At 38.4% G+C, this 17,375-nt stretch overlaps 3 protein-coding genes across 4 annotated transcripts; 2 read left to right on the top strand and 1 right to left on the bottom strand.

Moving 5' to 3' along the window:
- Positions 1–177: 177 nt before the first annotated feature.
- LOC125190102 (uncharacterized) lies at positions 178–2,757 on the bottom strand. 2 transcript variants are annotated; one of them, XM_048087298.2, is made up of 6 exons: positions 2,595–2,757; positions 2,409–2,508; positions 1,498–1,748; positions 1,131–1,221; positions 499–565; positions 178–418 (listed from the first exon to the last, which is right to left on the bottom strand). In XM_048087298.2, exons 1-6 carry the CDS (start codon positions 2,596–2,598, stop codon positions 365–367), a joined length of 567 nt encoding a protein of 188 aa, XP_047943255.1. In that variant the 5' UTR covers positions 2,599–2,757; the 3' UTR covers positions 178–364. The 2 variants fall into 2 exon arrangements, with proteins under 2 accessions (XP_047943255.1, XP_047943254.2); XM_048087297.2 differs by lacking the exon at positions 2,595–2,757 and having other exon boundaries at positions 1,498–1,753.
- Positions 2,758–10,099: 7,342 nt separating this feature from the next.
- On the top strand, positions 10,100–10,987 carry LOC125191376 (ethylene-responsive transcription factor WIN1-like). The gene is made up of 2 exons (XM_048088922.2): positions 10,100–10,295; positions 10,488–10,987. Exons 1-2 carry the CDS (start codon positions 10,216–10,218, stop codon positions 10,906–10,908), a joined length of 501 nt encoding a protein of 166 aa, XP_047944879.1. The 5' UTR covers positions 10,100–10,215; the 3' UTR covers positions 10,909–10,987.
- Positions 10,988–12,393: 1,406 nt separating this feature from the next.
- LOC125188375 (DEAD-box ATP-dependent RNA helicase 15-like) lies at positions 12,394–17,204 on the top strand. The gene is made up of 12 exons (XM_048085175.2): positions 12,394–12,531; positions 12,636–12,758; positions 13,245–13,345; positions 14,035–14,207; positions 14,336–14,567; positions 14,651–14,769; positions 15,415–15,471; positions 15,549–15,733; positions 15,835–15,979; positions 16,065–16,148; positions 16,231–16,294; positions 16,973–17,204. Exons 2-12 carry the CDS (start codon positions 12,643–12,645, stop codon positions 16,981–16,983), a joined length of 1,287 nt encoding a protein of 428 aa, XP_047941132.1. The 5' UTR covers positions 12,394–12,531; positions 12,636–12,642; the 3' UTR covers positions 16,984–17,204.
- The last annotated feature ends 171 nt before the right edge of the window (positions 17,205–17,375 follow it).

The following is a 17,375-nucleotide window of genomic DNA, read 5'->3' as shown; positions in this document are numbered from 1 at the left end:
TGCCATGAATTATAGCTCATTTTGCAAAAATGTCATTAATTTAAAAACAAGCAAGAATTCATGTAATGCAGACTATCAGCAACAAATTGTACTTGTAACCTCCACAACACCATTAATGTTGTTGCAAAGTAGTAGAAAATAATCTAACTACAATATAATAGAATTTGAGCTTCATAATAAAAGCAAGAGAAACGATTCTTCATCTTTATATAAGCCAATGATATTCAACAATGTTATGATCAGATGCAGTACAATGGTTCTTGTTCAACAAAAGACCAAGAAACTGCTAAAATTCTGGTTTACAGCAAGAGGGAAGACATAATCTGAAATCCACAATCATAACAATCACCTGGGAATCAGTTTCTTAATCGTACATTCCTTCCTGCTCCCAAACCGCTACTAGAAAATCGACCATTTCCTGCCAGTTTAACAGTCATAACAGTGAGATTATAGGTTCGGCATGCTGTAATTACTTGGGATGCAGGGAAAGAAACTTACACCAAGCGGGACAGGTTTGTCGAATGGCTTGTTATTGCTGAGCAAACTGTCGTATGTTGCGTTCCAACTGCAAGATCGTGGTTTTTTTCAGGAAAAAGTTCAACAATGAAAATTATAGAAAGATGGTGCAATAAGGCCCAGCCGGGTATGAGCCAGGCAGGGTCGAATTTGGTCTCTCCCAAGGTTTTCTGGGCCTTTTTTTCCAAGGCCCAGCCCATATTTTACGGGGTCGACCAAACTGTGGCCCAGCCTACTAAGCACTAACAACAACACAGGGCGAGTCATAGGAAGTAATAGAAATGATCCTAATAAGGAACTCTAGGGGGTGTCTAAGTGATATGATAGCTATATATGTGCTAATCTGCTATTCACTTTGATGGATTTATGTGATGACTTTGGACTTTGTTTGATTAAATAATCCTCAGATGCTCAAACATACGTTTTATCAATCTAATCTTATCACGCAAAGTAAATGCATCTTCATTCCATTAGCCATGAATATGAAGATCATGTATAAGGTGCTAGTAGTAATTTATTCAATTTATAGGTTATTTGATTTCTCCATGCTTGCTTGGTCTCATTACCTCCTCTAAAACAAACAGTAAGAATGCAGCTATAGGAAATCACCACACCTTAACTTGGGCTCTCGAAGCTGTTGTGCCCGACTCTCGGGCTTCTTATCCAAGGCCCATTTCTGTCTATTCTGGTTCCAGAGAATTAGACCTGTAGCCGGAGCTTCTCCACATAAGATTAACTTATCCAAAATCCACAAAATGTAGAAAATAGACAAAATCTATGAATTGGAAGGAGAATATTCTGCCTTTTTAAGAAATAGAGACAACCCTCATCCAGTGCAGAAAATGGGTTAGAACAACAAAACAATGGGCAAGTAGCTAAAAACATAAAGAAAACAAAAGGAGTTCACACTCACAGGCGAGCACACAAATACACATACCAACAAGACCGTGATTTTAACATGGAATCAGACGGCATGCTTACCATGATTTACAAATTCAGAAGGCGTGCTCGAGCATCCGGCACCATGGGCATCATATACCTGAGTAAGTGTGCTGGTAGACGAGATGCTTCCACAAGACTGCAAAGCAGTATTTTCCATATTACAATTGCTAGTGGTCCAAAAATCTTCCGATAGAGTAGTTTTTGTACTTTTCCAATCGTGGTTATTCTTCCCTTTGAATTCATCAAGTGAGGAATTCAGTTTGGGCCTGACATGACTCCCCAGACAACCACTGCTCTGTTTCAATTGTAATAAATCAATCACTACTATCATACAGTTCAAAATGCCATAATATAAAACCAACACATATTAACAGCTGATTCATGAAATATCCAAATCCATTGCAAAGACTTTGAGACTCAACCATCCTACAGCTTCAATAATATGTGAATATCAAATCTAACACAAACTTGAAATAGTTGCTTCAACACCCACAACATTAGCACAAAACTGTGACCCTTTTACATAAAGACAAAAACTCCTATCCATCCGGATTTTAGGTGCACACTTTCCAATTAGGGTTCATCAATCCCTAATTAGGGTTTAGCAATCATCAATTAGAGTTTAATTAGGGAAATGTACAGTGCATCTGGATGCACCAAATCAAGGTAGACACATCTATCATCAAGCTTCAATCTCTCACACCATTTTATCTAATACTACCACCTAAAATCATTCAAAACAAATCATATGGCATCAAACATTTAAGAGTTATTGCTATTTCTAAACTGAAAATCAACAAAAAAAATTGAAACAGCTAGTTCACATATGCCAAATAAAAACAAACCATAACAATAACACCTTATCCACATAATCCACAAAAGGTAAATCAGAGATATTCAACAATAAACACAAACTTTGCAAGAAAAAATCAGAGAATATGGATACTTACCCCATGCAAGCAATAATATGCAAAACCCAAGCTGCAATTGATCCGATTCGTAAAAGGGACCCCAACATTAACATCGATGGCACAAATTTTCCACAAACCCCTGAAATTTCACTGAATTCATGAACTTATACAGTGCATAAATTGCAAATGGGAAAGAAGTTCACCCCCAACTTGGATGAGATTTACCCATAAAGAGAGGTTTCAGTGAAGATGGGATTAAAATAAGAGCATTTTACGTTTCTTTTTGTATTGAATTTGTAATTGCAGTCGAAAAGCAAATGGGCTGCCGAACTGCTGAATTAATAATTGTTAGTAATTAAGTAAGCAAGTGATTGAGTAATTAAATCGTAATTACTTCATTAAAAAGTCCAACTCTGGATTTTTCATTTTTCTTTCATTGAAATGAGTTTTATAATTTATAGAGTATATTATCTTCATTTTTGTTTATACTACTAGTAGTGGAGTATTTAATTCAGAGATCACATTGGTGGATTTGAAATGAATGGATATAAAACACCTGATTCATTCATTTAGAATTCCATGTTGCCCCACACGCTTCTGAATTTTATTTTTTTTAAATATTCTTCCAAACAAAATTCTGAAATATTCACAAAATAAAACGATTAGATGAGTTGTAAATATAATAGTTTATGAAGTAGTATGATTGAAGTAATATAAAAGAGATAAAAGCCCACCCAGAGAAGATAAGCATTATAGTTTAAGGATTACCTGGAAAAGATACAAATAAAATACTATATTTAATTGGATACGAGTATCCTATGGAGCAAAATTTTCGATTACGAGCTTCTTTCTTTGTTGGGAATATGTGTAGAATTGATTCCAAGCAATGACACAACATGAAATCTATATAGACCAACAAACTTTTTTTGTGAATCGTCAAATTCATGTCTAGTTTTTTAATTTTATTTTGTGCAATCAAGTATACGTGCAGTTTATGCTAAGATTGTCAATATTATCTATAATGAGCATAATAATCATTGTAAGACATATGAAAAGCATGTATCAGTGCATATATAATTTACACTTTTTGAAGTGCACCACTATGCAAGTTATTTTTGCCGACTCATTACATACCAAAACAATTTTAAATATGCATTCTGCAGCCGAAACAATATTTTTTGAGGTAACCAAAGGTGTCTTCGGTGGCACCCCTCCCACTAGGACTTCCACTAGCCCTTCTCACAGAAACTGTCTGCCATGTCAGCACTAGCCCTTTCCATTCCACTATCATATCACTGGCCCTTCCCACTGCACTAGGACTTCCCACTAAAACTTCCACTAGCCCTTCCCACAATTAAATTAATTCACAATTAAAATTAAAATTCACGGAATTAAAATTCGACACGAATACGAACGGGAAATACGAATATTTCATTAAAAAAAAACATACATCATTCAAAAAAAAAAATACATAGTAGATAGAAAAGAAAACAACAACATCAACGTCCACCCCTTCGCGTCCAAACCTCTTCGATGATATCCTCCTGAAGTCGAATATGGGCATTTCTTTGCCGCATGTCGGCAAATGCGCGCAACCGCTCAACCTCTCCATGAGGTACCCCCATGTTCACATTCGCGATGGCCACGCCGTGGCTTGGACCGGTACCCGTGTCATCTTCGCTGGTCCACTGAGTCAGTTCGTCCCCTTCACTTTCGACAATCATGTTGTGCAAAATGATACACGCGTACATGATGTCGCCGATGTTGGGAATATACCACTGCCGTGCCGGACCCCTCACCATCGCCCATCGACTCTGGAGCGCACCAAATGTGCGCTCAACATCCTTGCGCGCTGCCTCCTGCCGGGTCGCAAAGTAGGACTTCTTTGGCCCGATCGCATGTTTGATCGTTTTCACAAAGACGGGCCAGTTTGGGTATATTCCATCTGCCAAATAGTATCCCATGTTGTGCTGGTTGCCGTTGGCGACGAAACTGATGGCGGGACCAACGCCATTGCACTGATCGTTAAACAGGGGCGACGACTGGAGGACGTTGATGTCGTTGTTCGACCCGGCCACTCCAAAATAAGCATGCCATATCCACAGCCGGTAGTCAGCTACAGCTTCAAGGATCGTCGTGGGATGCTTGGCTTTGAAGCCGGAAGTGTGTATCCCTTCCAGGCGGCGGGGCAGTTCCTCCACTCCCAATGCATACAATCGATGATGTCCAACATTCCAGGGTACCCGTGCACTGACCCGTGCATATTAATCAGCCGCTGGCAGTCTTCGGGGCTCGAACGCCGAAGATACTGATCCCCGAATATCGATCTAACGCCCGTGCAAAACTCCAACAGACACTCGACGGCTGAAGACTCCCCAATGTGGAGGTACTCATCGAACATGTCGGCCGGGCCTCCGTACGCCAGTTACCTGATTGTGGCCGTACACTTCTGTATTGGTGTGTGTCCGGGTTTGCCAGCCGCATCCTCCCTGACCCTGAAAAACTCGTACCTTCTCTCTAAAGCACCAACGATATGCATAAACAGAGGACGATGCATCCTAAAACGTCGGCGGAATAAGGCATCCCCAAAACGCGGTTGCGGAGCAAAGTAGTCCTCATACAACCGAATATGTGCAGCAATGTGGTCCCGGGGTACATGCCGTCGGCGATGGATCGGCCGAGGTACCGCCGCCGCCGCCTGGTCCCGCCTTTGCCGGAGCAATCGATCAATCGCCTCTTGCACAACGAGATCCAATTCATCATCACTATCACCATCACTATCACTAGCGCCTCCGCCATTACCACCCGCACGACTACTCGCTATTATTATAGATAATTGAAAAAAGAGGTTAGAGAGAGAAACTTGTCAACACAAGTGGTGTGAATGAAATGAAGTTGGGAGAGCCCTATTTATAGAATTTTTTTTTTTTAAAAATTAAAATTAAAAATTGCGGACGTCCGACTTTCGCCACAGTGGCGGACGTCCGGTCGGACGTCGATGCGAGGGGCGAGGCCATCCGACGGGCATTCGGGACGGGCGTGGGCGCCCTTTCCACCTACTACGGCGGACGTCCGGTCGGACGACGGCGACGTCCTACCGGGACGTCCGCCATTGGAGACAGTCTAAGTTCAATTGTTATTGAACTTTGGGGTACAAAATACTATAGCATGATTCAATTTCTTTACTTCTGCTTTTTTTAGTTGGGCCTAGCCCATTAAGTAGTGAAAAGTGAGTAATTACTACTAATTCTTGTCTCAAAATTTCAATGATAAGAGCATCCGCAATGGTGCATAGGCCAGCCATAGGCCAGCCATTCTCTCCTCTGCCACGTCAGCAACACTAAAAAAACCACCTGCCACGTCAGATTTAGGCCAGCCATAGGCCAGCCGCAATAAAAACAATTCAAAATATACTACATTTACGGAATTAAAAGTACGATTAAAATACGGAATTAAATTTAGACACGTGTACGGGAAAATTCATTAATTGCATTTTAAAAAGTTACATAGATAAAAAAAAAAGTACATGCATAATAAAGAAAAAAAACTATCGTCGTGCAGTCCTCCGTGCCCACAACTCTTCAATTATATCCTTTTGGAGTTGAATATGAGCATCCACTTGGCGCATGCTGGCAAATTCCTTGAGTCGGCCGGCTTCATCGAGGGGTACCCCCTGTCGTACACTAGGGGTGGCCGTTCCGTGGCTTGGACCGGCTTCATCGTCACTGACCCAACTAGTCAGTTGTACGCCTTCGTCTTCGACGATCATGTTGTGCAGGATAATGCAGGCGTACATTATCTCGGAAACGCATCCGACATCCCACAAACGCGTTGGGCCCTTGATTGCCGCCCATCGAGACTGGAGCACACCAAATGCGCGCTCCACGTCCTTGCGCGCCGACTCCTGTCGTTGCGCAAAGTAGGCCTTCTTTTCATCACTTGTTTGTCGGATCGTCTTCACAAAGACCGGCCACCGAGGGTATATCCCATCCGCCAAGTAGTAGCCCATATCATGCTGGTTGCCGTTGGCCACGAATGAGACGGCTGGACCGACACCCTGGCACTTCTCGTTGAAGAGGGGAGACGAGTTCAGGACGTTGAGGTCGTTGTTCGACCCGGCTACCCCAAAATACGCATGCCAGATCCACAGCCGGTAATCAGCTACGGCCTCGAGGATTATCGTGGGGTTCTTTGACTTGTAGCCGGTCGTGTAGGCCCCCTTCCAGGCAGTCGGACAGTTCTTCCACTCCCAATGCATACAGTCTATGCTGCCTAACATCCCGGGGAACCCATGCTTCTCCCCGTGCATCTGCATCAAATTCTGACAATCTTCGGGAGTAGGGCTTCGAAGGTACTGCTCACCGAAAATGCTGATCACGCCCCCACAGAACTCCTTCAGACATTTCAGGGCTGACGACTCACCGATGTGGAGGTACTCATCCCACATGTCTGCCGCGCTTCCGTAGGCCAACTGCCTGATTGCCGCCGTGCACTTTTGGATAGGGGTGTGGCCGGGTCTGTCAGCCGCATCGTGCCTGAAGCGGAAACACATATATTGACGCTCCAATGCCCTAACGATGCGCATAAACAACTCCCTGCGCATTCTGAAACGCCGCCGGAACATGTTGGCGGGAAACCGCGGGTACTCTGCAAAGTAGTCCTCGTACAGCCGCTGATGTGCAGCTACGTGATCCCGATCAATCACTGCTCGGTGGTGGACAACTGGTGGAGGAGGGCGAGGTATCGCCTGCTGTTCCACCATACGCATGTACCGCTCCATCCCGCGGTTCATGTAGGCCTCCATAGCCTCGTTCATCCTCCGTTCGTACTCCTCAGGATCCCCACCACTACCGCTACCGCTACCACCCGCGTGATCCATCGCTCGATGATGCTCTTGAACAGAAAGTTAGAGAGAGAGAAAACTCGTTAAAACAAGTGGTGCAAATGAAAATGAAACGAAAATCGCGTTTATATATGATTTAAAAAAAAAAAAAATCGAAAATCGGCGCTGGCCGATCGCTGGCCGATCGGGCCTCCACAATGGCGGCTAGCCGATCGGTTAGCGTTTCGGCCAGCGACGAGCGATCGGCGAGCCCACGCCGATCCGCTCGTCGATTTTGCGCTGGCCGATTGCAATGGTTCGGCTAGCCGATCGGCCAGCGCGACGAATCGGCTAGCCAGTCGCTAGCCGACCATTGCGGATGCTCTAATAGTTATATTCAAAATAATTAGTATTACGGAAATTTTGATGTAATAATTTCTTTTATTCTTGGGAAGAAAAGAATTACCTTCGAACCGTTCAAACTACTATATGGTAAAGAAACTATTTAATATTCTTGATTTTTTTAGGATTAACTATACATGTTTTAATTCAGTGAAGTGAATATTGAAATTCCGATATTGTTTTGTTTAATGCTGAAAGATTCTCTTAAAATCATTGTTTCATAGATTTATTCTTCTTATATGGATCTCGAAGACTTGAGCAATTGTTTGCAAGATCGTGTTGTACTTGCTCCCACATTGGACGTTATTGATGAGGTAAACAAGTTCTTGATTTCATTGGATTAGTTTCAGGGTCAAGTATATTTGAGTTTTGATAGCATTTCAAATTTGAAATTTAAAACTATTTATTTTTTCAAATTATTTGTTATTTTTCTTTTGGATGTAGTGTATATTTTCCTTTATTCGTATATCTTATTCTTTTTCAATCCACGCATATCTTATTTTGTTATTTCTTTTATTTATTACTACACTCATATTAGATATTAAAATTGTATAAAATCATATACTACTGAATATGAAATGGTTCAATACAGTATCTTGATAGAAGTACAAATTTCTTTTTTGGTGTTGTTTATAATGTTATAGATACTCTTTAGCATTATTTTATATTCTTATATGTATATATATTTTTATATTATTTACTTTATATCTCTTTTTTAATACATTTAGTTGTTAATATATCTTCATTACTTGAAAAAATTTTATCCCGTGCATAGCACGGATGGTAACAATAGTATATACTAAATTTCAAGTTTATTTTGTTATGTTTCATCGGGTATAGATTTATGCACGAGAATGTCCATAAAATATAGTAGTACAAAATTTGATGATATAACTATACGAATATCAAATTTTTAGCTTGGTAAGCCACCACTCCAAAAAAAAATTAAAAAATAATAAAAAATAAAAAACAGTAATTGGGAGTAAATTAAGTCTCTGTAAATGGACATGACATATCACTCTTGTGAGTATTAAATATCCTAATTTGTTCCAATTATGGAGTGAATTAACACCCAGCTGTCCATCAAAGCAGTACAACTGCACAGCAAAGCATCAATAGATTCAATACAATACAACGTTTTTTTAATTACGCGCAATTATGTAAACAAAGTGCAGCCAACTGTACAAACCCCACTGCAGACTGCAATTTATTAGCTAATTATTTATCTTAATTGTTGAACTCTATCCGTTTAGGGGGTCCGATGTGGTACTGTTTTGGGCCCGGCCTCTTCTTTATGTAGGATTTAAAAGCTAATAATTTAATTAAATTATTTGATCATGATTAAAACTTAACAGTTGAAACCCTTTTTTTTCCTAATTCAGCTCCTATATATGAAGACATATTTTTCCTTTTTTTCATTTAATAGGATTTGAACTTTTTTTTTTGCTTGAGTTTGGATCTTGCTGGTAAAATAATTCAAGGTTAATAAAATTTTAGTTCGAATAATTAGGATAAACATTTTACTTTACTTTGGCTTTAAAAAGGAGAAACCATTTCCATTAATTCGCCAAATAATGTTGAAAATTGGCGTCATTTGAACAATAAAACACATTGGTACGTTTCTATTTATGTCCAGTACTCTTGGGACCAAATTAATAGTAATACCATAATTTTGATATTAAATTGCTTGGCACATGTCACATGTCAAATAAGTTGGAGTTTTTATTTTCTATAATTAGGATGTGGATAACTCGCAATTGCTATTGATACTCCTATGTACTGATAAAGTGATAAGTCACATTTTGAAAATAAAATACTCCTACAACATTAATTTTACCCAAAATGGTTTAGTGATGTTCAAACTCAATACACGTGGCATATTATATACAAGTGCTATAATATTCCTAACATGTCTTTTTATCATCTCTATTTTTGTATGAAAAAAATCATAAAATAGGAGTATAAAATAACTCAATATAATGAAAGACTCAATCACTAAATGTGTGTAAACATTTTGAGAAATGTAAAGTCTACCCACTTTCAAAGAGTCATCTTTATAAGAAAAGCAATTATGAAGAGTGTCTTTAATTGTATGAAAGTTTAAGATAAATTCACATTTTCAAATTAAGATAATTGCGTACTTAATAGTGAAAGTTCCTTTCTACTTTATATCTTTGGAAGAAAACTTTCACCATAGGTGTCAATATATGTGCTCGACAGTTGTTAGAATAAATAATTTGTCACGCCAGTAATAATTTATAAACTCATATGTAGGGCTTAAATGTACAACAAATGAGTCTATACTTCATTATAATTTATACCAATGTCACATATCCCCTGTCAAAAGTAAAAAAATAAGATACGGAGTAATAAATAATTTTACATCATCAATCCGTAACGATATCGATGAAACAATGAAATGGAGTGATAAATTTCACTTACATCTTTAAAAGATATTCCCCCCCCCACAGGAAAAGTGAGTTTTCCTCTAAGCTGGCCTAGTAAATTCATTCTTGTCTGGATTGTTATAAATCTTACTCCAATTAATTGCATTCACCTCACTTTAAATTGCTTGACTTTTCTCATTTTTCTCACACACAAAATTGATCAAATTTAGTCGCCATGGTTCAGAAGACAAAGTTCCGAGGAGTCCGACAGCGGCATTGGGGCTCTTGGGTGGCCGAGATCCGCCACCCATTACTGTACGTTTTTCGAGATTCTTATATACTGATATCTCAACTAGGGAGTATTTGATTTCTCGTCTTTTTTGTTTATAGTAAAAATGAATTAATTTCATAATCTTGGTGCCTATTTCGTCAAGGAATATTGCTCAAATAATGAAAAATGTATATAGTATATCAAATAATATTATTAGAATATATATGCATGTGCAGGAAGAGGAGGGTGTGGCTGGGGACTTTTGAGACGGCGGTGGAGGCGGCGAGGGCGTACGACGAGGCGGCGGTGCTGATGAGCGGCAGAAATGCCAAAACAAACTTCCCGGTTCCGGCAAGCGTTGAAGAAAGAGGCAGCACTGAGTTGCCGACTTCTTCGTCCATTATCAGCGAGAAGCTTCGCAAATGCTGCAAATCGCCCTCGCCTTCCGTGACGTGCCTCAGGCTCGACAACGAGAGCTCCCACATCGGAGTCTGGCAGAAACGGGCCGGGTCAGAATCCGAAGCCAAGTGGGTCATGACCATTGAGCTCGGCAAGAAGGAGAACGTGAATGACGAACGGAGTGGTGGTGCTGTGGACGAGAGGGATGAAGAGGAGAAGATTGCATTGCAAATGATTGAAGAACTTATGAATTACTAGTTATTTTATTTACTTACTTAATTACCTCATCAATTGCATGTTTTTTTTCTTCTAATCAATCAAATAAGGGTTTCTATAACAGCGAGCATAGTGTCTCATTCTCAATATTTATTCCTTATTTTGCCTATATAGGAGTATAATATTATAGTATATATTTTTTGAAAAATAAACTATTCAACTAAAAATCTTGAATCGCAATAACCACTAACTATAAACTGAAAAACAAGCCAACTCGACCCTTGAAAGAGCAATCCATACTTCGCTTCTAAACACTGTCGAAAATGTTAATGAATTATACTAGTAATAAACATATTAGTATAACCAAAAATTGAAGTTTGAAACAACGTACTACGGTACTAGTGGCTATTTATTTTTATAAAGAAGTTACTTAATTATTCACTAGTAGTTAGTATTTATTTTTATAAAGAAAGTTACTTAATTAGTCACTAAAATCACAACTTTGTGTTATTTTGGATTAAATCAAGACTCACGTGACAAATTGAAAGTCAAAGTAACAACTCAATCTATCAAAACAACATTGTTTATAATAACCAAATCCAACTCAACATTCTATGTCCCCCCCTTGATTCAAATGAATCCAGTAAGCCAACAGAATGGAACGATAGTGTCAATGATATTTTTTTAGTCTAAATTATATTATACGCAGAACAACCGCATTCGGCATTGGCCATAACTATTTCTTCACGAGGTCTCTAAACATTTTCTAGCTCAATTCTCTCCCCAGAGCTTTTAAAACAATGATCAATAATTATATACCTTAGTAATGACTTGAACCTCTAACTGATTGACTAAGAATAAAAAAAAACCAAGTTCTACCACCCATGCCACTATTGCTTATCTCTTGAAATCTATTGATGATATCGCCTATCTGAATTATTGTCGATTTGAACTTCCTAGCTCGGCCTCACTCGCTTCATTATCAAAATGAGTATTTTTCTACACTATGCGATGTAGAATTGCACAAGATAAGTAGTCAAAACACAACATGAACTCGACCCCTTAGCTAGGGAATCAACACTCTACATTGTTGTTGAGATGGTGTTGCCGGACATGATGGCGGTGCTGGCTCAACCACCATGCCATATGAAAAATGATTTTATAAGAATTTATTTTTTCTATTAACTTTTTAAGTTCATAGGACTCGAGAGATACTACGAAAATATTATAAAAAATAATTACTTTAATAGTTAAAACCCCTTTTAATAATTTATAGCAATTAATTATCTATTGAAATCATTATTTACCCTATTACAGTTACATTATAGTACTTAGTAAAAGCATATAATTAAACCGAACAAGAAAAAAAAATTGAAATTGGATTTTTAAATATTTGAAATAGTAGTTAGAAATGGTACACAATTGGAAATCTAATTAATTGAACAACGAAAAATTGAAATTGTTTTTTAAATTTGAAAAATTAGAAATGGTACACAATTGGAAATCTAATTATTCGATACCATTATTATAAAAATGTTGAAATTTCACCCTTGGAGTTGGAGCTCGCTTAGCAGTTTAAAACCCCAAAATCATTAGGGTTTATCTCCCTCTTTTCCCAGCGCGCCCTATCTCTTTATATCAAATCTCACGCGGTTTCAATTCAAGGTACGCATCGAGTACCACACATCCTCCGTTTTGGGCTTGAAATTGGATTTCAATTCGTTAATTCGAGCTGAGATTCGGAAGGCTGTTCATTTCTGCGTTTACAGGGGAAATATGGGCGAAGTAAAAGACAACGAAGTCTACGAGGAAGAGCTGCTCGACTACGAGGAAGAAGAAGAGAAAGCCCCCGACTCAGCCAACGGAAAGCCTTCCGGGGAAACCGTCAAAAAGTAATTGCTTTTTGCGCTAATTTGAAAGTTTGGTTTCTGTTTGATTGAGTATGAGCTGTATATGTTGAATAATGGTTATTGACTTATCTGTAAAAGCATGAATCTCGAAACTTTTACTAGATTGGGTAAGGAGGGGTGTGGGTCGCTTGTTGAATCGAGTCTAGTGGAGACTTATAGTCGTTAGGCACATAGTTTGTGGGAGATCTGAAAATTTTGGAACCAGAGCTTTGAGAACTCCTTAATTGCCCTCTCCAGCTGATATGTTAATTTGGGAATCCAGTGATAGATGGTCGGTCGAGATTTCATAATCAAGTTCGAAAGAATGGCATTGTTAATTTTGTAGCTTTGAGGGTGATTTTGTTTTCTTTGATAGTTTTCCCTTGATTTCACTGCAATACCACGCACCTTGGTCTACTCCCTAAGTGACTTTCTTGCTGCTGGCCTGTCTTTTCAATGTATTTTTATGTATACTTTTGGTCAATGCAGGGGTTATGTAGGGATTCATAGCTCGGGTTTCAGAGATTTTTTACTGAAGCCAGAGCTTCTCCGAGCGATTGTGGATTCTGGGTTTGAGCATCCATCAGAAGGTAGGGCACCATGTCCATTGCTTGAAATTCATATTTCAAATAGAGATGACATAGCATGACCGTGGTTAGTTTCAGGAGCGCTGTAGAATTTTACTCTGAATAGTTCACCAAAATAAATACTTTCCGAATAAAGATGAAATAGCATGACATTGATTAGCTTTTGGGTCACTGGTTTCTTTTTCTCCAAACAGTTCACCAAAATTATCTTACCTTCTTGACCTGTTTGCTTGACCAAAAAAATCCATATTTCTAAGCATCGAGATAACACCCAGAATACTTTTTCATCCTTGCATTTGAAGATAATACCTTGACCTAGGACTTTGCAGGGTTAATCACTTTTAATCTTCCATGACAATCTATGGCTTTGTTTTCCGATATAAGTTGTTTCCTGTTCTGGTTTGTGGCTTTCCTTTTATGTACGCCATTGTGTTGTCCCTTAATGATAAAATCTTGCCAGCATATTATGCACATATGAATTTTTTGCCTTATATGTACTGTCTAAGCTTGTCTTTACATGAAACTGACTAACCATCTGTTTATTTCCTCTTTTTCAGGTAAAAATTAATCCGACTATCTTGATTTCCATTAAAAAACTGGTCTAGTTAACCACTTTCAATAAAACGACTCTTGAAGAACTTTTTTACTGATTGAGGATTCGTTCGTCGGCTTTTCCTTGTACTACTTCTCAGTGCAACATGAATGTATACCTCAAGCTATCCTGGGGATGGATGTTATTTGCCAAGCGAAGTCTGGGATGGGAAAAACTGCTGTCTTCGTTCTCTCTACCCTACAACAGATTGAACCTGTTTCTGGCCAAGTAGCTGCCCTTGTCCTCTGTCATACAAGAGAACTAGCATATCAGGTACCCTGGATAATGCACATTCATGGTTTTGACATCAATTTTAGTAGATTATACATGTGAACAAATGCAAATTTCCATCTTGATGTGGAAGCCAAACTCCCTAATTACTTAATCTTGCTTTTTGGCAGATTTGCAATGAGTTTGAACGATTTAGTACCTATCTGCCTGATCTGAAAGTTGCAGTGTTCTATGGTGGTGTTAACATTAAAACCCACAAGGACTTGCTGAAGAATGAATGCCCCCATATCGTTGTCGGAACACCTGGAAGGATACTAGCTCTTGCTAGAGACAAGGATCTTAGTTTAAAAAACGTGAGGCACTTCATTCTTGATGAATGTGATAAGATGCTCGAGTCACTTGGTATGTTTGTTTTCGATCGAGTTATAAACAGTTCTAGAATAAGTCAACTATGATATCATGCTTAAACAGTGACTCTTTATTAGATATGAGAAGAGATGTTCAAGAGATTTTCAAGATGACCCCGCATGACAAGCAAGTGATGATGTTCTCAGCTACCCTGAGCAAGGAGATTCGTCCAGTTTGCAAGAAGTTCATGCAAGATGTAATTTTCTTTAACCTTATTTCTCTTAGTTATACAACTTACTTCTATTCATGCAGCACTCTTAATGTTCTGTGATCCCAATTACCTCTGGGAATTGGTGGTGGTTGAGGCTTGAGGATGTAACAGAATTTGAGTACTTGTTAACAAATGTAATTGGATATCCTTGAATCCTCATAAACCAAACAGTTGAGCCTATAATTATGCAAGTAGGTCAAGTATTTGCCATTATGGTTGTTATTACTTACTCCCTCCGTTCCTTGTTAATTGAGGTATTTCTTTTCGGCACGGAGTTTAAGAATAGTCTGTTAAGTGGATGGTGAATAAGAGAGAATAGAGTAAGAGAGATGAAGAGAGAAAAAAGTAAGATGGAAGATTACTTTTTGCCAAAAATAGAAATGACTCCATTATGTAGGAACTTCCCAAAAGAGAAAAATGACTCTATTAACATGGAACGGAGGGAGTATATAGTTATATGCTATATGGTCATCATTCATCCTATAATCCAATAGGATAAGAAAATGAGGCTGCCATTAGAAAAAGCATTTGTATTGGCTTTGGATATTCATGTATTTTAAGCTACACACCTCTGATTGATTGTCCGCAACTTATGATTCAACTTTGTGTGCTATCCTTCTCCTTTTGCAGCCAATGGAAATTTATGTGGATGATGAAGCAAAATTGACTCTTCATGGGCTTGTACAGGTACAGTGACCTGCATAGTTTATTGTTTGCCTGTTAGTGCAAAGTTTTTAATTATGTTTCTTTTGTTTATTTTCCAGCATTACATCAAGCTGACAGATTTGGAGAAGAACCGGAAGTTAAATGACCTTCTTGATGCCTTGGATTTCAACCAGGTTGTCATTTTTGTTAAAAGTGTCAGCCGGGCAGCCGAACTAAACAAGTTGCTTGTAGAGTGCAACTTTCCATCGATATGCATACACTCTGGAATGTCTCAGGAAGAAAGGCAAGTTTATCTTTTAATGCCAATGCAGATTTGCAATGGAATATATTTGGTCCTATTTTTTCATAGTATTTGATCATAGACTTCTGTGCTGCCCTTTTCAGGTTAACACGCTACAAAGGTTTTAAAGAGGGTTTGAAGAGAATCTTAGTTGCAACTGATCTAGTTGGAAGAGGAATTGACATTGAGCGTGTGAACATTGTTATAAATTATGATATGCCAGATTCTGCAGATACCTACCTACACAGGGTATGTCCTTTCTAAGAGTTGATGTGCTTAATATAATAACTTGATTGTGGACCAGGTCACCTTATTGAATTTTCTGTTACTACAGGTGGGCCGAGCTGGTCGATTTGGCACCAAAGGGCTTGCTATTACGTTTGTATCATCTGCATCAGATTCTGATGTTCTCAATCAGGTAAAATATCATCATGCCATTTCTCACTTTCTATGGGTTCTTAGAGCTTCTGGGTTTAAAAGGTGCCCTTTTTCCGGAACAGGTTCAAGAGAGGTTTGAAGTTGATATAAAGGAGCTCCCTGAACAAATTGATACTGCTACATACAGTATGTCTTCATCTTGTTTTTTCGCCCTTTATAAGTATTTCAACTTCATTTGATATTCTTGTAGCTATCATGCCTTGTGTTCTGTTTTTATGTGTATATCTCTAGGACTTCTATTTAGTACTTGTATTTAATTATATCACGATCCAATGCGTATTCATTAATTGGAGAAGTAACTCAAGTCTACCATGGGTTGATGTGATTCCAACATCTTGAATAAATACTTCATAAGTTTGCTGCCTTGAATTTAGGTTTGATATTAGTCTTGCAAGGGTGATTTTCTTCATACTGCATCATGTTAACAAATTGAAGTCAGCTTGTAAATGTAGAGATAAGAGATAAAAAGCACTCTATTCACTAAAAGTAATCTGCTTCCCAAACCTTGATGAATTTTGAGGTTTCGTCACGCATTCTCTCTCCTATGGTACTCACTGATTTTAGCATCTAATCTATTGAAGACTCTGAGTGTCTATGGCCTTCATAGCTAATAAGTAAAACTATAGATTTTGCCATTGATTGCAGCTGGTATTACATGTTATTAATGATCACTTGCCATCTTTTTCTACTGTAAACAGTAAAGGTCTTGAAGCGCTCTCACACGATTTTTAATTCTTGTAGTCCTGCACAAAAATACCATTAATCTGTACTCATTTCTTACTTTGTTTTATTTGTTTCGTCCAGTGCCGGCTTGATTGCTCAATCTTCCGAGGAGACAGATTCACAGAATAGTTCCGAGAGCAATAGTTACTGGTTTGCCGTTATCTTTTAGGATAATCAAGACTTAATTGTGTAGATTCTGTTGTAGCATTAGCATTGTCAGCACTTATCGTTTTTCTGTATCTTGGAATTTTGCTTGGATTTTTTCATGATGGATCAATGATTGAATTAAGGTAATCAAGATTCAAGACTTAAATTGTGTAGATTCCTTTTAGCTTATCACTATTTATGTGTTGATTATGATTCTTGGAAGTTCGAATGGGATCTCTGGTGTACTAGATTTGCAAGTAAGATTGATCATATCTTCTCCAAGTATGAGTGTCTGTAGCCCTTTTGAATTTGTGTAGATGATTGATACTACAACATT

The sequence above is a fragment of the Salvia hispanica genome, chromosome 5 (genome assembly GCF_029641045.1).
Source record: "Salvia hispanica isolate PSC_SH4W2 chromosome 5, Shi_PSC_v1, whole genome shotgun sequence".
Classification (NCBI taxonomy): Eukaryota; Viridiplantae; Streptophyta; class Magnoliopsida; order Lamiales; family Lamiaceae; genus Salvia; species Salvia hispanica.
The sequence above is the reverse complement of the archived record's forward strand: the minus strand, read 5'-3'. Positions and strand labels throughout refer to the sequence as shown.